At 36.3% G+C, this 27,841-nt stretch overlaps 1 protein-coding gene across 3 annotated transcripts; it reads right to left on the bottom strand.

Moving 5' to 3' along the window:
- Positions 1-346: 346 nt before the first annotated feature.
- On the bottom strand, positions 347-27,841 carry rapgef1a (Rap guanine nucleotide exchange factor (GEF) 1a). 3 transcript variants are annotated; one of them, XM_056259723.1, is made up of 25 exons: positions 27,663-27,841; positions 22,029-22,174; positions 21,713-21,891; positions 21,434-21,590; positions 21,188-21,276; positions 20,929-21,081; positions 17,828-17,948; positions 16,780-16,960; positions 16,279-16,662; positions 13,839-14,035; positions 12,055-12,219; positions 8,625-8,717; positions 6,761-6,837; positions 6,487-6,592; positions 5,749-5,824; positions 5,102-5,186; positions 4,929-5,021; positions 4,449-4,634; positions 4,288-4,372; positions 4,118-4,212; positions 3,330-3,408; positions 3,112-3,213; positions 2,934-3,031; positions 2,395-2,523; positions 347-1,501 (listed from the first exon to the last, which is right to left on the bottom strand). In XM_056259723.1, the coding sequence occupies exons 1-25, from the start codon at positions 27,688-27,690 to the stop codon at positions 1,351-1,353; spliced, it is 3,255 nt and encodes a 1,084-aa protein (XP_056115698.1). In that variant the 5' UTR covers positions 27,691-27,841; the 3' UTR covers positions 347-1,350. The 3 variants fall into 3 exon arrangements, with proteins under 3 accessions (XP_056115698.1, XP_056115699.1, XP_056115700.1); XM_056259724.1 differs by lacking the exon at positions 12,055-12,219 and having other exon boundaries at positions 16,279-16,666; positions 16,784-16,960; positions 27,663-27,840; XM_056259725.1 differs by lacking the exons at positions 8,625-8,717; positions 12,055-12,219 and having other exon boundaries at positions 348-1,501; positions 16,279-16,666; positions 16,784-16,960; positions 27,663-27,840.

Here is a 27,841-nt window from a genome sequence, read left to right as displayed (position 1 = left end):
TTGCAGGTAAGAACAGGTTTCCCCCGAAAGCGTTGTTGAAGGGGTTCAGGCTCATATGCATGTCCACTTAAAAACTGTTACCCAACAGCTTTTAATCTTTGTTTCCCACAATCAACTTCAAAGTGCACATTTGATCACATCTCACAACAACAGAGTAAATCTCTCTGCAAATTTCCATGTAAAATCCTTTTAAAAAACAAAAGGAAAACTGCATTATATAAAATAAAATCACATTGACACCACTTCATGAACAGCTTCAAGCACTTGATAGTAGGTCTTTGATCAATGCGATGGCTCTCGGAGATCTATGGTAAATTTTTTTCCATACTGGTGTGCAAAGTGAAAAATATTTAAATGTACCAGACATACAGCTGTAACACAACTCCTAAAATCTTTCTTGCAACAACCACACTGGCAAAGCAGGCGTCCATGGCAAGTGATCTTGTAATACAAAGTATATTGTTAATCTACGCACATAAATTTACAAATAAATAACAAGGAGGTTTAACAAAACAATGAGTTTCCCTGATTATTAGCAATTAACTGTAATTGGAAGCAACTGATTTGAAATAGGCCTCAAATTACTGTAATGAGAAGTATGAATTTATTATAAACAGGATATGACGATGTAGTTTTTTTTTTAACTCGATGCACGTTAAACTGGCATGCTCCTGTTTGAGGAATTTTTGAGAGTTCAGTGAATTCAGAAACTAAAGTCCAAAAAAGCTTTAAAGCAGATACTGTTAATCTTGCAGAATAAGCAACAAAATCCTGATAGTGCTATTAATAACTCTGGCTGTGTGTCCTCATCGTGACCTATTATCATACATGCTTAAAGCTGTTCAATCCAGCAGCTAAACGTACAGCAATCCCCCTAAATCTAAAGAGTCTCTATGTGCATTTGTTACATACAAAATAAATAAATAAGAATATCAGTCTTGAAGGAACTTCAACATCCAAAGTGCCCGTCGAGGCATCGTGGTATTGGTTTGCAGTTGGAGTCGCAGTTGTTTGTCCAGTTTGCACCGCAAACATCCAGATGGGGAGACCGCACCGGAATATCACCAGGATACGACCGTAAACCCCGTAATCTCATGTATCAGAGTCATGTTTTCCGTCTTTGCGCTCGGCACTGTTCCACATTTCAAATTTACACACAGGTTCAGACGCAGTGCAATTACAAAATAAAATCTAATCATTTAAAAAAAAAAAGTTTATGTAAACTGTAACAGAAATACAGTATCGTTTTCAGTCTCGTAGCTGCCATTACAGTAACTTCTGATTGCTGTATCTTGCAACTTCGTTCGGAGAGTGGCTTTTAAAAGCAGTTTGTTCGTCTAGCCGAGCGAGCTATGTCTTTTCCTCTCGTTCTGTTTTCCGGCGAGTGATGTTGCGAGGCTTGATCTTCAAAGAAAGCTCCCACAATGCCTCCTCAGCTAGATGGTCACTGAAGTCGTTGAAGAAGGAGACAATATCGTCGTTGTGTTTGAGGTCATAATGCCTGGAAGAAAGAGAAGTACAAGTCACACAAAATGCTGATAACTATGGAAGCTTGTTTCCGCCACAGAACGAAAAATAAAAAAGGTAATTGCGACTTTTTATCTCACAATTCTGACTTTTTTTCTCACAATTGCGTGTTATAAAGTCAGAATTGCGAGATATAAAGTCAGAATTGATTGATATAAAGTTGCAATTGCAGGTTATAAAGTCAGAATTTCAGGTTGTAAAGTCAGAATTGCGAGATATAAAGTCAGAATTGATTGATATAAAGTCGCAAATGCGTGTTATAAAGTCAGAAATGCATGATATAAAGTCGAAATTGCGTGTTGTAAAGTCAGAATTGTGAGATATAAACTATTCTGAGGGGAAAAAAGTTAGTCTTTTTTTCCTTAGAATTGGCCTGATAACTCACAATTGCGAGTTTAAATCTCACAATTCTGAGAAAAGATGTCAGAATTTTGAGATATAAACTCGCAATTATGTGTTATAAAGTCAGAATTACGAGTCTCAATTCCATCTTTTTTTCTCGCAATTGCGACTTTATTTCTCATAATTGCGACTTTATTTCTCATAATTGCGACTTTATTTCTCACAATTCTGACTTCATATCTGGCAATTGTGAGATAAAAAGTCACAATTATTATTTTTTTTTCTTTATTCAGTGGCGGAAACAAACTTCCATAGATAACTGTTTAAAATTTTTCTTTCCCATCCTAATTAGGAGACATATATTTTTGTCGGTTAACGCCAAGAACCAATAATGCCATAGCCAAGTTTTTCACGATCCAATACAGTTCCAATAGATTTTTTACTTTGTTGAATATTTTGTTTTCACTCTGATTATGGAAGTTAAATGGATTTGCGAATGATGCTTCATATTGTCCAAGTACTCACACTTGCTGGAAGCGCCTCATAGTGTCCAGGATATTGAACTGCTGCCAGCGTTTGGAAAAGTTTATCTTTCCTTTAATGAGGTCTGGATTCCCAAGATGCACAAACGTTAAGTCCTGGAGGATGAGACCTCTGCATTTTGTGAAAAAATAGGGAAGTTATGCACAAAATATGAAATTTTAATTACAATAAAAATGTGTATCTTTTCTTTAAAGTCAACAATTCTTGTTTTTATGGAATATTGCAGTATTTATTATAAATGATTTATCTGTGCACATCAATATTTAAAAAGAAATTCATGCGTCTCATAATCAAAATAACTTCCTCTCCCTCTTGCAGCGACATATTTACTCTCTCTCATGAGATTGACCAATAGCAAACCACGACCATCCAATGAATTCCCAATGGACAAATTCAAGTTCCGCCCTACATTTTTTCTTGTTTGAGAGGCCATTTTACACGGGCATACATCAAAATAAGGAAAGAAAAGACTATCGCAACTTCCATTTCATGGCAACTTTAAATGCTTAACATGTCCTTACAGATACGGTATGCACGGAGGCTCCACATCCGCCAAAGCTGCTCTGTACGCCCGGAAGGAGGAGGAACTGTCAATTAAAGTGCAATATTCCTCCAAACCCTGTAAAGATAACATAAGGTACTATGACGATCGGCTGAAAACCAAAATAAAAGAGACAGGGATGCATGGATGTGATTTACCTCTGACGTTTGCTTCTGCCATTCCAGTCTTCTGATAGGCGCTGAATCCAACGCTGACAATATTGCCAAGTAGGAGTTGAAGTTATTGAGTTTTCTTAAGTGCTAGAATACAAAGGGCCATGGGTTAACGTTATTTTGTAATAGAAATCAAGCCAATAAATCATTGATTTCAATTTGGAAGAATTTAGTTTAGAGGAATAATTTAAATTAGTTTGTACCTTCATAATTTTGATGAATTTTAGAAGAAGTTTTTCCCGATCCTGGGCTTTCTCCTGCAGTATTATTAAGGACCGAACCCTTAAAAAAGAGAGATAAAAATACATATAATGTACTGTATACTCATTAACACGTCCATAAATATTTTTTTTCTCCATCAACATAAGATTTTTATTAATCAATCAAGAAATCGTGTGTCATTTAGGTAAGTGTTCACCATTTATTTTTCACCACTTTAATCGCCTTCACTAGTTTATTTTAAATGGTCCTGCGGTCGCAATTAATAATGTGTGAACGTGGCCTTAAAGGACAAGTTCGGTATTTTACACTTACAGCCCTGTTTCAAGATAATTTCTGATGAAATAGAACGGTTAAGATTAAAATTTGGACACATGCTGCTGTCCCGAGAAATTTTATCGTAGTTTGTGAACAACTCCATTTGACTTGAATTGAACAAAAACTACGATAAAACCTGTTGGAAAGCATCTTTTGCAGCGATTTTTGTCAGAGCATATCAGTGAACACCCCAGACCACTCGGTGAGTTTAACGTCTTTGTAAACTAAAGTTTAATGCGTTTTAGGAAGGATTGTTTGTTGATTGCACAGAAACCGAAATTTCTCGGGACAGCAGCATGTGTCCAAATTTTAATCTGAACCGTTCCATTTCATCAGAAATGATCTTGAAACAGGGCTTCAAGTGTAAAATACCAAACTTGTCCTTTAAACTACTGACGTTTCTTTTCTTAAACGTTGATGGTTTTATGCTAGCTTGAGAATCAAAGCATCATACCAGTATGACATGTTGTTGAAGTGCTCTGTAAACTGGGTCAGATTGGGGCTTTTTTCCTCATTCTGTTCCTTTGCCCAAAGTAACACCTCTGGGATCTGCAGACAGACATAAAAGACGTGTTGGAAAACTCTCGGTAGGAGGTGTGATGAATGACATTAGAGAAGCTGTACCTCTATCTTATAAAACAGCTCCGCATCAAGGAGAGTCAGCTGGTCTGCGATCTCATGACTACGGAAGTCATGCAGAGTGCCGGGCCTGGTAATAAATAGTCAAAATCGATTAAATTCACTTAAAAGAAACACTGAAAGAACATGATTGAGGTGGGCATTACCTGGCAGCCACACCTCGCGCAGCCAGTGTTTTGAGGGAATTAGTGTACTGCAGCAACTTCTTCTGTTGGACTTTATCTAGGATGTTCTTGCGCAGAACACGGGCCAGGGTGAGCTCTCCCTTACACAACAGACTGAACACAAGCTCCATGAGCTGCTTCAAGATGTCTTCTGTCAGCTCCACCAAACTGATGACACACAAAAAAGGGTCTTTATTCAAATAATGATTCATAAGCAACAACAACACTTTCATAAGTCACTAGCAACATGAAACAGTAAATAACTACTAGCTAGTGGGGCACAATATTTTTTTAACATTTGAGTGTTTATGTTTGCTGAATTTTTGTGTCAAATGTTTACATTTATGTCGTTTTTTTAGACAAGTAAATAGTGTGGAGTAACTGCATCAGTGCCTTCAGATATTTATATAATTGTGTTTGTAAAGTGTGTATCTGATGTCCCATAATTGAGTTCCAGCTCACCAAAGCTCGTCCACAACGCGCACCAGCACGAAGAAGGTGTTTTTACTAGATCGTTGTTTGATGATATCAGAGCTGAGAGAAAATCTGGTAAATGTGTTCAGAGTTAAGGTTAATAAGAATAAAAAGGGTAGGAATGCAAAGATTGAAAGATTTACCACCATCAGAAAGGATATCTATAGCGGAGCTTTTTAATGAGGTCCTCTGGGGTTAGAAATGTTCGGTATGTGGTCAAGAATGCTTCACAGTATAAAACTCGATCTACAAAAGAGAACATAAGATATGTTTATATAATCATAATTTTAGGTCAAGATTTGGGAATGTGAACTATAATAAATAACTATAAAAAATACACTACAACAGTAATAGTGTGAATATATTTTAAAATGTAATTTATTCATGTGATGGCAAAGCTGAAGTCAGTCTTCAGTGTCACATAATCCTTCAGAAATCATTCTAGTATGATGATTTAGTGTTTAAAAACAGTTCTTATTATCAATTGAAAACGGTTGTGCTACTCAAAAACTTTTATGAGAAAATTTTCTTTGACGAATAGAAAGTTCAAAAGAGCATTTTTCATTTAAAATAGAAATCTTCTGTAACATTATAAAAGCATTTACTGTTACGTTTGATCATTTTAAAGTGTTCTACCTGATTAAAAGTATAAGCTTTTAAAAAAAAAAAAAAATACTGACCCCAAACTTTTGAACGGTACTTAAAAAGCTACATTTTGAATCCCCTAGTTTAACATATTTGCTGTTGTATAAATAAATATTGAACACAAAATAACTGACTCCCCAAGATTAGAAGGGATTACTCTTACCTTTGCGATCTGTTTCGGTGGCATGAACTAATAAAATATCGCCTGATCCAGCTCTGACATCAGGGCCGTCATCGTTCTGAGAAATACAGATTAGGATTATGCGGTTTTCAACAAGCAGGTCAAAGTTAAAGCTTTTCATGTAATCAGCTCCTAAATTTAACTTCTTGGAGGGATGTGCAAAATCATATTTTCAAAATCTACTAGTCAGTGGCTCAGTGACCAGTTGGACTTTAGGAAGCCCTATATAATTAGGGTCAACTGACCCCAATTAGAAACATGTTGAGATGTCTGGATGTTTCATTTCAAGGCATGTTCTTGTGTTCAAAGACAAACTGGAACAAGATAAAGCAAGCCAGCTCATTAGAGTCATACATTTCCTGTCTTATGAGTATGAGTAGTCCGCTTATTAACTTATGTATTCTTTCAGGGGAGATGCTCTCTGCAGTAGGTCTGACCTTACAGTGTGAACAACAGTATTTCACATGCACTTCAATGCTGGGGTTCACCACAGCGGCACTGCAGAGGCTTTGAGTCATAGGCAGAGGGCAGCAGAGAGCACACTAATACTCAACTATCATTACAACCAATGTAAATCAAGTTATAAACTTGTAAAACTTGGCATTTCTGGACACGTGCAGTAGATGCAACACCTTGCACATAAGTATTACCTCTTGCTTTAGTGTTAAGCGAGACATGCTACACGTGCAGTAGATGCAACACCTTACACATAAGTTTTACCTCTTGCTTTAGTGTTAAGCGAGACATGATCTCATCATGGTCAATCAGGGAGAGCTCGTCCACCTCTTCTGAGGTCAACTCTGAGTCTACACACTTCTGCTTCCAGCTGTGGATGAGAGGATGGATAGGTAATCAAAAAGTCCAAAACATGGAAGGCAATTGCATTTTTATGGTGGGAGACCAAAACGTATGAAATTGTTTCAAAAGATGAACAACTAAAGAGAGGATACAAGGTTTTGAGCTGAAGCATTGCTTTGAAGCAAATGAATGTTACCCCTCTCTGTCGGTCGGATCTTTACTGTTTTCTGACTCTGAGTCCTGGAGTGAGTCCTCAGCACCACAAGAAGAGTCCTGGGAATGACAGAAAAAATAATTCAAGGCCTATCACTGCATCCATTCAACGGGGTGAAAAACGAGATATCTGAATAAGATGCAAAATAAAGAGAAGAGCACAAGGTGATAGTTCTGCATTTCACAAAAGATTTAACACAAGATTGGGGCATATTGATGACACATTACAATATAGTGAAGTCACTATCACTTAATCACTCAAAAAATTTTTTTAATGTCGTATGCTCACCAAGACTGCATTTATTTGATCAAAAATACATTAAAAACACTCTTATTTTAAAATATTATTACAATGTAAAATAACTGTTGTCTATTTGAATACATTTTTAAAATGTAATTTATTCCTGTGATGGTAAAGCTGAATTTTCAGCATCATTACTCCAGTATTCAGTGTCACATGATCCTGCAGAAATCATTCTAATATGCTGATTTGCTGCTCAAGAAACATTTCTTATTATTATTACTGTTGAAAGCAGTTGTGCTTCTTAATATTTTTGTGGAAACTGTGATACTTTTTCAGGATTCTTTGATGAATATAACATTTAAAAGATCAGCATTTATTTGAAATAGACACTTTCTGAAACAATGTAAAAGACTTTACTGTCATTTTTGATCAACATAATGCATGCTTGCTGAATACAAGTATTCATTTATTTTTTTAACATTACTGACCCACAACATGTAAAATGTACAAATAAATGAATACTTGTGTATATATATATATACATACATCACAATAAATATTTTTCAAAGCAGCTTTACAGAAAGTTTCTTAGAACCCACGACATGCATGATGTGATTATTAAACATGAGGTTAGATAAATCATTTGTGCTAAGCTGTTAATTTATAATCAAACACAAATCATAACTGAAGAAAATATACTTACAGTATTTGTGACTTTTCATCACATTTTTTATCTTTACATATTAGATATGTATATTCTGTAGAAAAAATATCCACAAATGCAAACACCAAAATATTGCACTGCAATTACCTCGTTTCACCAATTAATGTTTTTTTTTTTTTTTTTGATTGTTTGTACACAATTCATTTAATTTATTCCCACTTTCAAAGAATGTTGAAAATGTGTTGCTAATAGCTTTGGAGCAAAAATCTTAAATGTGTACATGTTCTGTTTTTTTAAGCCATGCCATAATTCAAGGCCAATGTTAATTTACATATCGCAGAAATGCAATGCTGATGTGACTAACATTATAACTCCGCTTTCTGTAACATTGGGCGTCCTACTTTGGGATGAATCTGATGATCTGTTAAGAGGTTTAATAACTACTGCTTATATTGCAGGTTTTATTTTTGAAAAGCATACAATCATCAAGTCAACAATTCCTCTTTTCAGTTCTTGAATTCTATCAGAGTAACTCGATTTCACAACAATGTCTGCATACAAAGTCATCTAAAAACTACTGGCCTTTTTTTGTCCATACTACATGCTAAATCCTGCACAGTCCCAAAAATACATTCTCTACATTTAAAATCTAGCCATATAGAGCAGAATTTTGAACCAATGAAATTTTACTGTGGGCAGGGCCACCCAGCACAGTGCGATATTGACAATCATGGCTGGTTAAGACAAAACTCAGCTTAACATGCAAGAGATTTCTTGTCTGTTGCTTTTGGACACTTGTGTCTTGGCAGCAAATGTTATGCAAAATTTACAATTAACCAGTCGTATGATGCAAAGCCAAGCATTACAGTCACAAACAGCACAAGCGCAGCATGAAGGAACCAGCATGTCGGCTGCAACCGCTGACATGCTGTTACTTACTCCATTGGAGAGAGTCACATCTCCATTGGCTTGGTTGGATGAATACAGATTGACGTATTCACCCTCCCCACCTTCATCATTAGCACTTTCGCTCTACAGGAAAACAAGAGGGAGGACAGCACAAGCATTGGCAGGCGTCAAGGTGAGTAAAGGTGTGGTTTGGAGCTGATGCTCACAAGGCTGAAAAACAGCTGAAATAAACTTTCAGAGAAAGCCACTATTGTTTGGGTGGGCCTGAAATCAAAGGACACTTAGTAGCAAAGCAAGGTACTGCATGATAGGTGCCTGGAAACTTGGCAAGAGGCTGTGCATTAGAGTGATATTACTATATGAAGTTGAAGACATCAAATGTTCAATATACGATCACATCTATTCATAACTATCAGAATAAACAATTCTTCCACCAAATAATATCGTTTATAATCCTAACACACAGTGTCTAAACTGGAAGCAGGCTACATTCATCATGCAATGAAACTCAATTGCTTCCATTATAATCCGCATTGCTGCCTATATATTACAAGCGTATCGACGTCAGACTCTTGAGCCGACAGCTTCATCAATTATGATGTGAGCCGTCCAGTTTCCTGTCACAACAAACTGCAGGCTTCCAGTGTTGAGTCCACTAGAGTAAATATTTTCTCTAACAATTTGGTGTAGATTACAATTTTTTTTAGTTTGTTTTCGTTTAATTCAATTTAATTCATTTTAATTCTATTTAATTCAATTCGATTCTGTTTAACTCAATTCCATTATTGCAGTAGTTACTCATTATTGTTTTTGATATAGTGGATTATTATAAGTGAAAATATTTTAAACGCATGCTAAAAATCTATTTAATTTAGCATTTAACAAACACTTTTTTGAAGCATTATATGTATTGTTTTCATACATGTTCTTTTAACTACTTAGTTTTAATATCCATATTCTGTTATGCATTTCACTGTATGCATATACATTTTATCTTATTTTATTATTATGGGTTTTATCTTTTGCATCAATTGTGGGTTTTATTTGTAATCTTACTGTATGTTATATTAATTATGGTCTATTAAAAAAGACCTTTACTTTTTTTGTAAAGGACTTTAAGCTGCATTTATTATATGAAAGGAGCTATACAAATAACATTTTTATTATTATTATAAATAATTGTGTCAAGAATTAAAACATATTGGGTAGAATTATTCTAATTGTAATATTTATTATAATATTATAACATGATTTAAATAATTACAAATAAATTATTATTAATAATAATAATAATCTAATTATATTAAAAGAATAATAAAACGGCAACAATAAAAATAAAAAACTACTACTATCATCATCATCATCATCAAGTATATATACACTACCGTTCAAAAGTTTGGGGTCAGTGAGAATTTTATTTTTATTTTTTGGAGGAAATAAATCAATACTTTTATTTATCAAGGACAGTAAAGACATGTATAATGTTACAAAAGATTCTATTTCAAACAAATGCTGTTCTTTTGAACTTCCTATTCATCAAAGAATCCTAAAAAAAAAAAAAAAAAAAAAAAAAAAAAAAAAAAAACTGTACAACTGACAGACCAACAACTGTTTCAACATTGATAATAATAATAAATGTTTCTTGAGCATCAAATCCTCATATTATACTGATTTGTGAAGGATAATTTGACACTGAAGACACTGACACTGGTGATGCTGAAAATTCAGCTTTGATCACAGGAATAAATTACACTTTACTATATATTCACACAGAAAACAGCTGATTTACACTGGAATAATATTTAATACTATAACTGATTTTTGTTGTATTTTTAATCAAATAAGCGCAGCCATGGTTAGCAGAAGAGAATTCTTTTAAAAGTATTTAAAATCGTACCGACCCCAAACTTTTGAACGGTAGTGTATAAATATTTGATCTCATAACTGATCCATTGAATCATTGCCACTCCCATATATATATATGTATATATATATATATAAATGGTAAAATGGTAAATGTACTGCATTTATATAGCGCTTTCACAGACCCAATGGCCACCAAAGCGCTTTACAGTTTGCCTCACATTCACCCATTCATACACTCATTCATACACCGATTGCGGTGTCAGCCATACAAGGCGCCATCCAGCTCGTCGGGAGCAGCTGGGGTTAAGTGTCTTGCTCATGGACACCTCAACACTTGGCCAGTCTCTGCTGGTCTGTAGCTTTGTTGTCCCCAATGTCTGCTGCTTGACCTTGTTCTTATGACCCGCCATCTTTGAAATTTTAAGGATGGAAGCAACCCGACGCTCATTGTATCCCTCTGCCAGTAAAGCCAGAATTGAACCCTTCTTTTCCTCACTCAAAACTTTCCTTTTCAACTCTTTTGGCATGGTCAATAGTTATTTTTTTTATTCCAATTACTTCTGAGGTACTACTAGCACTGTTTTTGCCATCCAGCTGGTCCTTTTGCAAGAGGATAGTGATGACCACAGAAGTGTTTTTTTTATACTTTTGCTCATTAAATAAGATTTGGTTCAGGTGATCACCTAACCAGCACCTCATTCAGTGTGCCTGTGTTGGAATTCAACAGACACTGGAATGGAAGCCATACATGTAGAGATGCTGATTTAAGACAAATTTGCAGTGGTCTCTTAACACTCTCTTTCTCTTTCTCTCTCTTTCTCTCTCTCTCTCGCTCTCATATATATAATACAAAGAAATGGTACACAAAGAACCAGCTATCAACCTTGAAACAGATCACCTATATTTAGTAGTCACTTTTCCAATTAGAGGTACTGAAAAGAGTTCCCTGTAATTCAGTTGAGGATACAGCTCAGCAGACAACATCATAACAGGCAACTCAGTCATCTAACAGCTGGAAACCCAACGGGTCCCTGCGGGATGATGCGTGTTTAACCTCAGCTTTTCCGCAGGTCACAGTTGCAGGACCCCCGTGTGGTACATGCCTTTGACTCTTTCGATCTTTAGATCACCGCCACTGAAGACTAGAGGCGTGGGGGAAATCACTGAACCCTAACGAGGCAGTGCCACCATTAATTGAGGCTGTGAACTATTCATTGCCTACCGGCTACAGCACCTGTGATTCATGTGAGCTATTATGAACATGTTTCCTCTTGTAGCCGCAGGCACACACGCATACACAGAGTCAATAATTAGACAATCAGCAGTGTATGCATGTTTGTGCTACTTCTCAGCATGTGCAGATGAATTGAAAAACTACAGAATCATAACTGCAGTGCTTGCAAGGCTGTGCCATAGAATTAAACCTCTACAATTGGTTCCTAAAACCTAAACTTACCTAAAACATCAACACTAGTCTTTTGCTGATTGCAAGCATTGCTGTTTCTTTAATATTAAGAAGATATTAAAGACTTTATTAGTTACAAAAAGACAAGGAAAACGTGTTAGAGGCCAGCGAAAGGCAGCCGGGACTCACCGTAGTGACAGGCAGGGAGCCCTGGCGGTTCAGAGAGGAGTTAGATGCGGAAAGGCTGAGAGCGGTTTCTGTCTCACCAGGGCCAGGCCCGGACGCACACTGCTGCAGCTGACATGACAGAGAGGAGGAAGAGGAGGAGGAAGGAGACGCAGAGTGTGAGGAAGCCTAAGAGGGAAGAGAAGAGTGGAGGAAGGAAGAGAAAAAAGGCCAGAGATTCATGCACAGTGTAGATTTCTGAGCAGATGTGAGCTGAATGGAGAAATAGACCTTAGTCAAGAGTAGAAATGTGATATTAAATGTGCCGCAAATGAAACGTTTTAAAACATGGTTTGTGAAAATTAGACGTGACCTAAGACCTTAAAGTCCTATCTGGAAGCTATTTTCATCTACTCAGACTAAAAGTCTACTGTGCAGCAGGAAAGAGCAACGTTATGTGAAATAATTGACTAGTGAAGTTGTAAAATATTGAGAGACAAAGGTTTCTACTTTTTGCCTGGTAACTGCTTGTGCTTGCTAATCAGAGCGTGGGAACAAAAACAGGAAATTACTAAGACTAAAAGCACAAATAGATGGCTAAACTTGTGCATAATATAGCTAATAGCACTTAAGGTTACTTTATACCTGAGCTCAAAGCTCTAAGCAACACACCTTGGTGAATCCTTCTGCTCAGTCACGTGGAATGAGAGAAAAAACAGTGGAAACCGAGTCAAATGAAATGAGGTAGATGGGTTAGCAAGACAAGAATGAGAACAAAAGCAAGAATAGCACAAAACATTAAAACAGTTGTTTTCCTTGCTTTAAAAGGCAGTTTGGAAGCCATGAAAAACATGTACTATACATATGTATATATATATATATATATATATATATATATATATATATATATATATATATATATATATATATATATATAGAGAGAGAGAGAGAGAGAGAGAGAGAGAGAGAGAGAGAGAGAGAGAGAGAGAGAGAGAGAGAATTTGACCCCATTTATAACCATATAAAAAAATTCTCCCTTGCTGCGCACTTATAAACGTATAATACAAGTACAATATTATATCAACTTGATAAAAAAATATGTTTGCAACAAAACATTCATGTCCATTCTCTAACCCTTGAATTTAACAGCCATTTCTGTTGTGCCTTCAAGACTTCCATGTAAATTCCCTCTTTACATGTGAAAGTAGATACAGTGTCTTGCTGCCTCTTTTCAAGTTTTCAAATCTTCCGGTAGGTCCTGTACACATTTAATAATTTTTGACATAAAAACATCCCATCCTTCAAAATCAACCTCTTTATAAAACTGCATTACAGGATCAAAAAACAAAACAAGTTTCTGAAATGGGTCACAAAAATGACCAGGGACCTTGTTAAAAATAAACTTCAGTCGATTGTTTCTAAACGCTAAAAAAAGAGCGGCAGGTGCTACACACAGCCAGGAACAGTGCAAGATTTGAAGGAAGTTACTACATTCGCGATGTTCCTCTCAGGCTTTAGCTGAATAAACATCAGACGTGTTCACACAACACACAATGAGGAAATAGATGACGCTGTTCGCCTTAGGCGACACTTGAACTTCACTTATGAATACACTTGAATACTGTGCCATAAGCAACCTGATACAAGTAATACTCTGACGCTATGGGAAACATAATACCGCTACCATTGTGATTAACGGTGACTGTCAGTACGAAGGAAAACATTGCATGAACATCTAGGTAGGGTGAGAATGAGACAGACAGAAAGTGTGTACAGCATGTGTGGGCAGTGATCTAGCTCTCTCTCACCAGTTGTCTCTGTTTGGGTGGCAGCGCTGGTGGAGGGAGGGTCTCGTCACTGCTGCTGAACGAGTCGCTGAGGCCATACACTTCCTGAAAGCGCTTCCTATTGCGCTGCTCATAAATGCTCTCGCTCTGCGGCGTCTGGTAGAAAACGGAAGGCAGCGGCTCGGAATAGTCCTCCATAAACTGCATGTACTTCAGGACTGCGGGTAGACGAGGCAAAAAGTACATGGGTTACATTAACACGCAGGTGCTAAACACAAGCACATGCATTAATAGGGCAAGGGTTAGGATGCCAAGAGGCTCTGAGATCGTGAGAAGCTGAGAGTGTGACACTTCACACTTTACCTCACGAGTAATTCATGGTGTGTGTTCAGCCTTCTATTCTGTTTATTCTGAAGTTAATCGGAATTTGGCCATATTGTATGCGTTATGTAAATGAATACTGATGATTATCAATATTCTGATAACTAGACTGAACCTGGATAAAACAGTAGGCATATGCATGTATTAATCAAAATTGAACTAATTAAGTCTTAAAATAAGACTCAGCATATTAGAATGATTTCTGAAGGATCATGTGACACTGAAAGTAATGATGCTGAAAATTCAGCTTTGCCATTACAGGATTAAATTAATTTTTTTAACACATTTATTCACATAGAAAACTATTATTTAAAATTGTATTAATATTTCACAACATTACTGGGTTTTTTTATTAAATAAATGCAACCATGTTGAGCATAAGATACTTCTTTTAAAACATTAATAAATCTTACTGATCACAAACATTTGAAAGGTAGTGTATATATAATAAAATATATAAATTATTAATTTAAAGTATTTGATTAATCGTAATATTACTATACTAAAATTAATATTAATTTTTAAATGTATTTATTTTTACATATATTTATTTATATTTAAATGTATTGAATATTTTTAAATCAATATGCAGATGGACAAAAGCATCTTGGCCAATATGTTTTAATATACACTGTAGTGGGTGCATGTCCTACATGGAATATGACAGTTACCAAAAGGCTTAAACACAAATTGGACATAAACAGTCACTGTAATTTAAATCAATTTTAAAAGAGAAAAATTCTATCCTTTGTGTGGACTCACATAAACTCTTGTGACAAGCCATGCGTTTCATGTGTGGATTATGACATGATTCAAAAACCCCTCCCCTCCAAACAAGAGTCTTCTAGCAAGAGCTCATTTCCTGCCGCCTTGGGTGAGGCCTTGAACTGTATTCAGTCAGAGATTTCTTCAACAAAGGCATTATTCCATCCGACCTCAAACTAAAGGTGACATCACTGTTTCCCAACCCCTATCCAACACTGAGGGGCTTTACAAGTAAAAAAACGAGTGAAAAACTGTCTTTGCCATACTGCGTCATACATTGCACACATTACACAAGGAATTAGTGACCTGTGAAAACGGCTTAGTCTGAAGAAAAACAGAAAAGCCAGGGCTCAGACTACTTGTTTGGTCGTAGTACTTGAAAATGTTGTTTTAAAGTCGGCATGAAAAGAAAGATCACGCTATTTTCTAAATCCATGTTCCTAATCTTAATGTGATTGATTCAACTGTGCATATGGTTCATCTTTTCAGTTTTTTTTACCTAATAATTTCTTTTTGCTGATGTATGCCAGACTTCACCAATCAATTTGACCATAAACCCCGCCCCTTTCTTACAACTGACTGCAAGCTTGCATTAATATCCGCCTCCATCCAATCAACAACTGATAGATAGGACCAAGTGTGACCAAATGTACAACACAAAACGGAAGAAAAGATCTATCTCGACTTTGAAATTTGTATACTACTTGGAATAAAATACTACAAAAGATAATTGCGAATTTTATCACACAATTCTGACTTTATAACTAGCAATTGCGAGAAAATACGGTAATCAGAATTGTGAGATATAAACTCGCAATTGCGTAAAAAAAGAAGCAATTAGCTTTTTATTTTTTATTCAGTGGCGGAAACAAGCTTCCGAAAAAGTGCTTTGACAGCAGAGAGAGATGTTTATGTTTTTTGTATTATTATTATTAATTATTAATGTTTTGACTGAAGGGAATCTTTTTTTCCTTTAAAACATTTCTTTTGTTCTTTCCAGCAGTTCTTTCTCCTATTGTTTTCCACCTCAATCAAATTAAATATTTTATGTGTCAGTTAAGTTTCTACATATTTTAAATGAGGTTCACAATTTATGTAACCTTTTTGCTACAATTAAGAACATTTCTGCTGTTTTTGCCTTTGTTTTGGACAGGACAATCCAGAGAATTGACAGGAAGCAAAGAGGGAGAGTAGAAGGGGATGTGAATGCTAAAGGACCAAAATACCAGACGCATTTGCGCTACATGTCAGAGCGGTTCCACAACCCAGTGATTTGCTACCCTCCCAACAGCACATCTGAATTCCTCATACTCACTATGCCGACTCTTCTTCTCCGGCAGGGGTGGAGGGCTCTGAGGGATCTGTGTGTTCTCAGCGGGCCCGAAGTTTCCCATGAATTCTCCAGGGTTCGAGGGTGGCATTGAAGCGAAGAGGGGGAAGGGTGGGGTCTGCATGTCCTCATCTGGAACATTGTCATATTGAGAGTACAGTCGTTCCACCTGAGGCAGAGGGGGTCGCCGTTCCTTCTTCGGGAGAGCGGGTGGTATCGACTGAAACTGAACAGGGGAGGAGGATGATTCGTGGTGAGACTCGGGGAGCGGGCTCAGACAACCCCCTGTGTGTGCAGGAGGGATCTGGTCAATGCTAGACAGGTCCTGATGCAGGAAGTCATAGTCAGGGTCGTAGCTCTCTGCTGTGTCTAAGTAAGTAAGGTGACAAGATAAAACTCCATCAGTATATTTAAACCACTCGAGGTGTGTAGCCTGACAGGCTACTCTTTCAAAGTAGCTTTCCCAATCATGATTTAAACACTCACCTAGAGTCTCACAGCTGGTGTTACGAGAGCACTGACCACTGTCCTGCTCCAAAGAGGACAGCTGTTCATCTGACCTGCTCAATATGCCGATGCTGCCACATGGGGACAGTCGTGGCGATTCCCCTCCATAGGAGTGACTACCTCCTGAAAAACGCCTTTGTAAGGCATCTGCCTCATATTCCTTTAGGTGAAAGTAAGAACAGTTAACCTTACAGTCAAACATTAAATATTCCCAACTGAATATTCATTCATTTATCTAACCACCCTCATGACGTTCCAAACCTGCAATTTTTTAATTTCATCCAACAAAAAAGATATTTTGAATTGTTTCGGTGCCTTTTTTATCCATAAAATGAAAGTTATTGGAGTCCAATGTTGTTTTAGAGCCAAGTGAACAAAATTGTTTGAAAACATTCTTCAAAATATCTTATTTGTTTTACAGATTATTAGGGCAAGTAAATGACAAATTTCATTTTTGGGTAGGGAGTCATCCAAGCTACTGACAACCAAGTGACCTTTCATTGCATTGATTTTCTATTAGATAAAAAAAAAAAAAAAAAAAATTGAGACGTCTCAATGACATTTAAATTTGTGATTTTCTACTGTTTTAGTGAAAAACTAAAATTAAATAGAAAATAATAAATACAATAATAAAAAATGTTTTATTATAAATTATTTATAATAATAAATTGATAATTATTGATAAACCATTGATTTTTTTTATTTTTTATCCATACAATAAAAATCATTTAAGTGCAATGTTGTTTTAGACCCCAATGACTTTAATTTTATTGGCAAAAACAGTTGAAATGTCCTTTGACATTTTTTTTTTGTGCTCCACGAATGGCATTAGGATGAGTAAATGACAGAACTGTAATTTTTTTTGGAGAACTATTCCTTTAAAAGTTGTCCTTGCTACTGACAACTGAGTGATCATTCATTGCACAAAACTTCAGATTAATTCTGAGTGGTTACTAAAGAACAAATTTGGGACACTTTCACCAGTGTCCCAGTAGGTTGGAGCACCAAGGGAACACCAAAATCTCACCTGTCGAAAGATACCAATAGGAAGACTTGATCCACTTGTGGTACGACTCATTGGCGCAACCACAGCGATCCTCGTGGGAGACGGTGCCGACTGACGCTTCTTTGGGGGGAGAGCCGGTGGACTGCAAAGGGAGAGTTTGTTTAGCCAATGCTAGTGTCAAACAGATTAACTAGTCATATTGAAAAGTCTCATACAAGCTGTCAATCAAGAAACCTACAGACACATTCTGGGCTATGAAAGCCTGCAACCAATCTCAAGCAACCAGGAACATTTTTGCAAAGCGACAGTGGAATCCAGCTCTGGAACCACAAACCACAACTTTATAAATCAGCTATTCAGTCAGTCTGGCTAGTCCTCTGTCGCCCTAAAACAGCTGCTAACAGTGATGTAATACAGAAGAGCAACTAGCAGAAGAACTGACTCATAGTGAATGTGTAGAGTATGTCTGGCTGACATTTACAAATAGGGATTATCTGCTGATTAACCAGTCTTAACATGCCAGGTCAGACAGATTTTATTAAAGTATTAAATTGTTTCACCAGACGAGAGGCTTGAAAGGGGATTAAATAAGGTTCTCGCTATGAAAGGAAACTATAAAACACCTGGAAGATCTGTCGTAGTCCTAACATGGTCATTTATTTGAACAGTCTGACTGATGTAAACTAACACAGGGCTGCTGGTAAAGGGATGAGACACCTCGGCTGGGAGCCGAGTGTCTGTTGGCCATGAAAGCATCTACATGCCGTTTCAGTGAGCTAACTGTGCTTCTGGGATATTAGGGCTGCAACGAGAACTGAAAACACACAATAGCGAATTTCATTATTAATCAGGTTGCTGAACTATGCATGAACAACTTCATCAGAGACGTTGCTTGCAGTCATGAAAGAATAAGGTTTCATTTATTAATATTAGTTATCTACATTAGTAAAAAATAATCAGAGAAAAACGCATTTAATATTTGTATTTATATTATTTAAAATAAAAAAGCATTTAATATTTGTCTAATAGTAGTCAATTCCAATACCACAGTAATATTCAATAGCTACTAATATGCTAGTGAAAACAATTTTCTTTATATAAGTTATTAAAGTTGTTATTAAACATTAATATAAATATTATCAAATTCAATTAATTACATGGTATTTCTCAATGAAGTAAACATTGCATCTAGATTTCCCATTAATAATTCAAGTGAACAAACTATAGTTCTTTGCTGTCTTATTAATATTAAAGGGTAAGTTCAGCCATAAATGAAAATTATGTCATTAATTCCCACCCTCATGTCATTCCAAACCGGTGAGAATTTCGTTTATCTTCTGAACACAAATTAAGATATTTTAAATGAAATCTGAGAGCTTTCCTCCATTGGCAGCCTATGCAACTACCGCTTTCAAGGCCCAGAAAAGTAGTAAAGACATCATAAAAGTAATCCAGAATCAATGGATTACTTTAATGATGTCACATGGATTACTTTAATGTCTTTACTACCTTTCTGGGGCTTGAAAGAGGTAACTAACCCTTTAACAATTAACATTTTATGGGGGAAAACATTCTGCTAAACATCTGTTTTTGTGTACCACAGCAGAGAGAAGGTAATAAAGGTTTGGAACGGCATGAGGATGAGTAAATTTTGTGTGAATTAACCCTTTTAAATACCAAGCTGACTTTAAATTATAGACAAAAAACACCAGGCTGTTCAGTGAACAGACCAGTTGGTAGGCTACACTTGGCATCTCCAACAAAAAGCTCATCTATCGGAGACACAGACTTGTTGGAAGGCTGGAAACCTGCCAAAAAGATGGAAATGCCAGCAAATAATTCAGAGAACAAAGCGAACTCTCTTTATTGCCAGCAGCACAACTTAATCCTCTACTGTCTAGACTTGGTATCAGAATATCCCTTCTTGCACCCTCTCTTTCTTGTCTCTTTCAGTCGACAGAGGAGAGCTGACACTGTTAAGATCATTTCTCAGAAAACAGCCCATATGTCAATGACTTTCTGCTAGAGGAAGCCGAGGCTTTACTGCTGCACCATACAAAGACCTGAATTCTCAAGAATGCCACTATTTATATCTCTCTTTCACACCTTTTCTTTTAGGCTTCCCGCAAACCGTGATGGGTCTGTGCAATCATCTGTAGCTAAACCCAGCGCTTAACACATACACAACATGCTGTTGCAAACCACATCACCTGTGGTACCTAGATGTTTACAGCATGTAATCCAGATAAGATGGCACGTTAAGATAACACAGCCCATTTCCTCTTATAAACTGCTCGCCTTGTGCAGTACCACCTTTCATATAATCACACTTATGTTTGTTTCACTCTAGCTTTAGCTCTATGATAGAGCACACAAAAGGGCCTGACCTATTCTGTTGTATTTTCTATTCATTTTCAACAGGGTTTGCAATTTTTCAATCCTAAAATTTGGGAACCCAGATGTGTGATGTTATAATACTTTAGTGATACATTTTAAATAAAAAATGTATTAAATGCAAAAACAAAAAATAAATAAATTAAATTTCTATTTCTATTTTAAACATAAAAAAGCTAATATTTTTATAATAAATTTAAAACAAATGTGTAACAAGGTTTCAGATTTTGCTCAGTAAGTTTAGTAGGAGCCAGCTAGTTTAGGGCAGAATGTTGGTTGGATGTCATTGGTTGTGATAAACCAATGATTGAATACAATTAACCAGTATTACAGACAGAACACCAGTACTATCTGCAAGTTCAGCTTTTTTTTTTTTTTAAGAATTTATATGACAATTCTTCAAAATCAAAAAAAGTTTAACTTCCAGATAGTACTGGTGTTCTGTCTGTGATACTGATTAATTGTTCATTTTACCAACAAGCCGAGACCCGCATTGTGTTTTGACCCATATATATGACCCATTAATATATATATAATATATCTCAGTGGTTATAATGATATTAATAATAATAACATATTCAACGCTTTTACCAACACAACTGAAAACACAAGAATTGTGTCTTTATTGCTTATAAAATTAACCATGTTTGTGGATAGTGCCGGACACAGAGCTGAACGCATTTCTCAGGCCACGAAGATTAAGGTTTGACTAAGCAAAGCTTTCATACCAATGTTCAGGCACTTTGAGTCCAGGTAGAGGGGGTTTAGGAGGGGCCATCTCCTCATCAGGGACATCATTTGGGGTCTCTGTGGCCTCGGCTGGGGTAGGGGTCTCATTCAAGACGGTTTCCTTCGATTCAGTGATGGGGAGCTCTGGAACACTGCCATAATAAAGTGGTAAAAACAAATGACATGTTTCAACATCAGCCACCTCACTTTTAAAGAATTTCATAAGGCATGTTCTTTCACAAAAAGCTCTTAATTTACCGCTTTGGACTGGTGACAGGAGGCAGGGTTTTGACGGGTGTCGTAGGGGAGGGGTGCTCCTGCTTCTCAATGGCGACTTTAACCAGCTCCTACAGGAAACCACAGGCAAAGTCATCTTTACACACAATACTATCAACTAAGAACAAACCCCATGGCTAAATACAGCTGGAATATGGGTGGAGAATAGATGGAGATGTCAACAGACTGCAAAACAAGCCCTGACAGAGTTCTATTGAACATTAATACCTTCACACCATCCAGCACTGCTTTGATCACAGTGGTGACAGTTGCAACTATTTCTTTATCTTCCAAATTCACCCCTTCCAGCATCACTTGGTCCGACCAGCGAATCAGGTTTGCAAGACTTTGATAGAGTCGATTGAGACAGGAGGACACTCTTGAACTGCAGATGGACGGAGGGGGAAGTAAAATAAAAATGAATATGTATGACTGTAGAAAAATAATGTTTTTTTTTAAAGCTGAACAATAATCTATTCCTCTCAAGATGCTTAAAAACATTTTTACCTGCTCAGTGTCTTGCCATCAAGTTGTACCAAGCTCATGATGGCCTCCAAAACTTTGCTAGCAGAACCAGGAAGCATTTCCAAGACCTTCTTGTCCACCACCATCTTGTCGATAATAGTCTTGAAATACCGCAAGGCGCTGACCACTTCTTTCTCATGCTCCTCTAATCGACTCAGACTCTAAACGTGGAAAAGAATGTCGACAAAACCATCAATGTGCTTATTTGCTTTCAAACTGCCTGTGTTTTCAGAAAAAAAGCTTTGTTTATATAGTGAACATCCAGAAACACTATGACGGTAGTAACTTTTCTTCGTACCTTGGTCACAGTCTTTTCTGGGGACTTCACGGGTTGCTCTGGTGGTGGTTTGGACTTTTTGTTTGATGGCGTTCTCTTGATTTTGGGAGAATGGAATTTGTCCTTTAGTTTCATTGTAAAGGATGTTAAGTGGGAACGCTGGGATTCTGAAGAAAAACAAAACCATTATTATGAGTAAGATTTGTGCATTTCCTCATGGTTATTAAAATATAAACCATTTAAAAAAAAAATGTAATAAATATATATTGTTTCACACCTTTATCATAATATAAAGTGACATTTCACGCTACACGATGTCGCCCAGACAAAAGCAATGTTATTATTATAGTATTATGTTATGATATTATATAATATAATAATATTATATTATAATATATTAATATTTTGAATTAGATTTTACCTTTTAATTTAACTTAAGTTTTAGTCATTCTGTTATGTGTTATGTTTTATTAGTTTAAAAAAAAATCACATTAGCTTTAATTTATTTTTATTACTTTATTTAGGTACCGGTACTTCAACTATGCTTATGTTATTTAGTTGCCAATTTATATTTTATTTTAGCTTTATTTCAATTAACAAAAACTATTTTTAATAGTTTTAGTAGCTTTCAGGTCCAATACGGCTCTGCTATGAGACATTAACCATATTCTGTACCTTGCGAATTCATGCGAGAGGAGACTTTTGACTTTTGGGTTTTGTGTACAGTGAAATCCTCTTTGACTATACAAACTGAATTTGTCACAGTGGGTCTTACCGCTCTCTTAGAGCGCGTCGCTCTGGAACGAATTCTGGTGATGACACTATTGTGCAGGGCACAAAGCCATTTAGGGGCAATTTATCCTCACACACATTAGAGGAATGAAGCGCTCAGGGTTTGCTAGCGCTCTGTGAAGTTTCAAACCATACGACACAGATTCTTTTTTGTCAAAGCCAGAAAGAGTCCGACAAGTGAGTTTAAAGGAGTTTTGTCAGGATGTTCGACTCATGTGGATACTAGCTTTGAAAGTAGAGTAGATTATCTCCCAAGTATTTAGGAGGCGTAAGGAAGACAACCACATTTCAAAGATAGAAGCTTTTCTTTCTATTGAAAAGACAGGATCAAACAGTTTGCCACTTTTAAAGGGATAGCTAGTTCACCCAAAAATGAAAACTCGGTCATCAATTACTCACCTTCATATCGTTCCAAACCCGTCAGACTTTTGTTAATCTTCGGAACACAAATTAAGATCTTTTTTGATGAAATCTGAGAGCTTTCTGTCCCTCCACTGACAGCTACACAACTGACAATTCAAAAAGTTCATAAAGAGATTGTAAAACTAATCCATATGAACTGAGCGGTTTAGTCCAAATTTTCGGAAGAGACTCGATCGCCATATGATGAACAGATTTATTTGAGTTTTTTATTCGCATTTAAACATTGATCAGTGAACATAAACAGAAGCTCAACCGAACCTTCTAGACACGCAAGAACAAACCTCATTGGTTCTTGCTGAAGCTCAGTTGTGCTGCGTAACACGAGAATGAACCTCATTGGTTCTCACACAAGCGAACACGTTTGAGCTTCCGTTTACCACAACTGATGTGTGAGTTGATCAATGTTTAAATGTGAATAAAAGCCTAAATTAAATCTGTTAAATTTTCATCATAAAAAACGATTGAGTCTCTTCAGAAAATTAGGACTAAACCGCTCAATTCTTATGGATTCGTTTTACGACGTCTTTATGAAGTTTTTGAAGCGTCAAATTGGTAGTTGTGCTCTGTCAATGGAGGAAAAGATCTTAATTTGTGTTCCAAAGATTAACAAAAGCCTTACGGGTTTGTAACGACATGATGGTGAGTAATTAAAGACAGAATTTTCATTTTTGGGTTAACTAACCCTTTAACAATTATCCAATAGGCTTTAGTTTAGTAGCCTACATCTCAGCAATGTACGAATTACTATTGCTAGTCAGATGCAGCTGGCTTGAGCGAAAAGGACATTCTCATTCCTTAATAAAAAATTTGGAGCTGGATTAGTCATCAAACTATTTTATTTTAGGACTGTTTTCCTTAAATAAAAAGATTGTAAATTAACAATTACATTTGTTATTGGCAATCTGACCTCTATCACCCAAAAACAAAAAGAGATAACAGCAGGAAAAGAATCTGAAACGGTTACTGAAAGATAATTAATGAGTTTAAAATTGAGCAGGACTGGAATTACCCAGAAGGATGTTAGTCTTATCTGTCTCATCTCACAGTAACATGAGAGCCAACTTGCGGAATGACTGTCTAAGAAAATGCGGTGCTCTGCTAATAAAAACAAGGCAAACCAATAAGATGAGCTTAAGCCTTTAGAGGATGTGATCTTTCCATCTGCTTCTTCCTCCTCACGTAGTGAGAAGTGCCATCTACTAATTCATATCCTCTTTTTCGGCATATCCTCTTCTGAAACAGAGTAGTCGACCACAACCTCTGAACATGCTTTTTTTTTCTTTTACGCAGAAAGAACCGTCCTCAAACTCTGGCCACATCTTAACCTGAAGTTTCAACTACCAAACACGGAGGCTGGGTTTGAAATATCGGTAACACTTTACAATATGGTTCATTAGTTAACATTAGTTAACTACCTTAGTTTGAACTAAGAATGAGCAATACTTCTTCAGCATTTATTAATCTTAGTTATTATTAATTTCGACATTTACTAATACGTTATTAAAATCAAAGGTTGTATTAGTTAACATTAGTTAATGTACTGAGACGGAGAGAGTGAGTATTAGCTGTCCATGAGCTAGCAGCAAGATCAACTTTATGACTCTCTATGGGCTTCTCCCTCGACTTTATCGGACTTTATGCCTCCACGTCCCCCCAATTGCCTGAAATAGTGCGGCAGGCTACGCAATACTCGTTCCCTACTCTCAGGGTACCGAGGTTACCCTTGTGAATAAGAAGTGTGCTTAATTGTATTGAAAGCGTACTTTTTGTGTGCTTAAAATCATAAAAGTATACTTTTTGAAAAGTGCACTTGCAGATAATATAATATAATTAAAATTAAAGACCACTTAAGTGTACTTAAAGGGAATACACTTTAATGACAATATTTACTTAACTTAAAGTAAGTAGACTTTCATCACAATATTTATAAACACACTTAAGTGCACTTTTAAAAATGCACTTTGTAATAATGTCTAATTAAGCTTAACTTAAAGAAAGTACACTTTCATCACAATATTTCTTAACACACTTAAGTGCACTTTTTACAAATGCACTTTTTAATAATGTCTAATTAAATGTTACTTAAAGCTGCAGTACGCAGTTTTTCCTTTTTGTCGCCATCTCTGTTCGAAATCTGCAATTGCAGTCATTCGCGGAATTATCAACTTTACGTGAGTTGTACTTCAACACCCTCGACACGGCACAGCGTGGATGAACACAATGTTTGAGGAGACTGTGAGGCTGTCAGTCACCGCGCCATTGTGGATACTGGCATTCAGAATCACAGATTATTCTTTTTGGAAGTATGACATGACCATACGTTAGTAACCGAGTACGTTCCCTTTCGAGAACGGTCACTTCTTATTGCGTAGCAAATACGCAGTGGGGACGCAATGTAAAACGCTGCACTATTAGCAACTGACTCTGTCTGGACTAGAGCCTAGGGAACCACCCGAGGCTCATAGTGAAACACAACCCAAAACAAACTGACAAACCAGACCTGAGTCGGGTCCTTATATGTGTAATCCCAGGTGAAAAAAAAGTTCACTAAAATACATCCCAGGTGTTACCCAGGTGAACTAACATGAACAAACAATGAACAGCTGTATTTTTATTAACTAACATTAACAAAGATTAATAGATACTGTAACAAATGTATTGCTCATTGTTAGTTCATGTTAGTAAATATGATTATTGTAAAGTGTTACCGAAATATCAATGCACAAAGCTTCATTACGGTAAAATTTTCTTGTAAAACCTGTTTTTAGACAGGTTAAATTTGTATTGTAATCTTTGCATTGATTTTGGTTTGGTCTTTTTGGTTTTATCTTACAAAGCAATCACTCTAAACAGATTTGTGCAAAGTTGCAATTCACAACAGTTCTATATTTAAATGATAAAAAAAGAAAGATGAAGATGAAAATATTGTCAGCATGACCTGATAAAGGAGCATGAAACTTCCCGTTTCAGTTTCTGATTCTTACTGAAACAAAATAATGCAAACATCTCTACCTGCTAAAACAAGTACAGTTCAAGAGATAGGGCTAGCCTATGTCTGAAACCAGAAGACATTGGCCAACATCCTCCTACGCAAACCAGAGTCTACATTAGTGGGCCATTTAGAGATGAACAACTGAACTTCTGACAAGAAGAGCACCACTTACCCACAAGTGATTCAAATTTCTCTGAACCCTCACAGAAAGGAAGTGACAATGCTGCAACCTCACAGGCTAGTTAACAGATATATTGCCTTATTCATAAAAACATTCAGTCACTGAATGCAACAGGGTAAAAAATATTAAACTTGCGTTTAACAGAACAGTTTACGCACCACTATCTAATCTAGCAAGCCTAACATGAGTGATATAAATCTTTCCAAACCAGGTTATTAAGGAAGTGACAATGGATATAGCCCATAAAAGTAAATTACAATTATTCCCCATGCACAAAAAAACAAACACGTAGATGTCATGCAAACCACAGATAAATGCATAAAATATAAGAGCGTTGATGCAATGGAATTATGTATTTCAATATATCTCAGTGCATATTGTGAATCATGTATAACAAGACATTCGAAAATGTCTATTGAATATTATGGAACTGCCATAGTAAATAACTCAAACTTCTCTAAAACTTCTGCAAAAAGGAAGTGACAGTGGTTGTTACCTGTCTGCGTAACAATATTCATCAAAACAGTCACACACACAAAAAAAAAAAAAAGAGTAAAAATACTCTAGTTATCAGGATAGAATCTAATAACCAGAGGGAATATCGCTCTCTATCTAGCTGTGTGAATGTATAGCCTATAAACTGTCTGTCTGTCTATCTATCAGACTGTCATTTGCCACAAGATCGTATAAACTATAGGAGCTTTTATACAACATAAATGAGAAATTTCGTCTGATAAAAGTTCAGATTTTTCTTTTAAATATTAATCAGTATAACTTACTTAAATATACAGACTAGTCAATTTTGTGCACAACAGACCATTAACTACAAGACAAAAAAACTGACAGAAAAGGCCAGGCAGCAACACAAAAACAACTGTAACAAAAACTCTACATAGATAACCAATGCTACATAACACAAACTACATCTTATAAATAAACAGCAAATATGATAAATATGAAAACGAGAAGTCTGATAGCTAGCTAAAGTAAACAACAGCGCTGAGCAGCTCCGTCCACACCCAAATACAGCTGTCTGAGACGAACTCGTAGAGACATTTATACCACATCCTTTTATAAATGTATTTAATGACCTAAATATATAATACAGGTCATTTATATGACGTATTTGGCTATTAAAAATAAGATAAAGATAAGATGCACTGATCCTGTCAGTGGCCTTGAACCCTCGTCTGGCGCTAATGCTAACGCGGCTAACTGAAGTTCATCTACACATTATTAATAAATGTAAACAAATGTAAACACTAACCTTGCTTACTGTCTATTTTTCCAGACATTTTGGTGACAGTAAGTGAGCTGGTCACGGTTAACAATCTAAAGATGTTCGTTTCTCGCCGTTATTCCAGCATCTTAAGGAGACAGACCGGTCGGTGTGGTCCTGGTCTGTGTGTGTGTTTGGCTCTGCCTCCTCCATCCACACACACACCC

Source organism: Rhinichthys klamathensis, unplaced genomic scaffold (assembly GCF_029890125.1).
Source record: "Rhinichthys klamathensis goyatoka isolate OS25496 unplaced genomic scaffold, OSU_Roscu_1.1 h1tg000169l_1, whole genome shotgun sequence".
NCBI lineage: Eukaryota > Metazoa > Chordata > Actinopteri > Cypriniformes > Leuciscidae > Rhinichthys > Rhinichthys klamathensis.
The sequence above is the reverse complement of the archived record's forward strand: the minus strand, read 5'-3'. Positions and strand labels throughout refer to the sequence as shown.

Excerpts from the sequence above, each read along its gene's own strand:
- rapgef1a (XM_056259723.1), bottom strand. The coding sequence starts at position 27,690 with ATGTCTGGAAAAATAGACAGTAAGCAAG. Across the intron at positions 17,949-20,928 it reads CTCAAAGTGCCTGAACATTG|TCCACCGGCTCTCCCCCCAA; the intron begins GTATGAAAGCTT and ends CTCCCTTTGCAG. Across the intron at positions 5,022-5,101 it reads ATTAAAAAGCTCCGCTATAG|ATTTACCAGATTTTCTCTCA; the intron begins ATATCCTTTCTG and ends AACTCTGAACAC.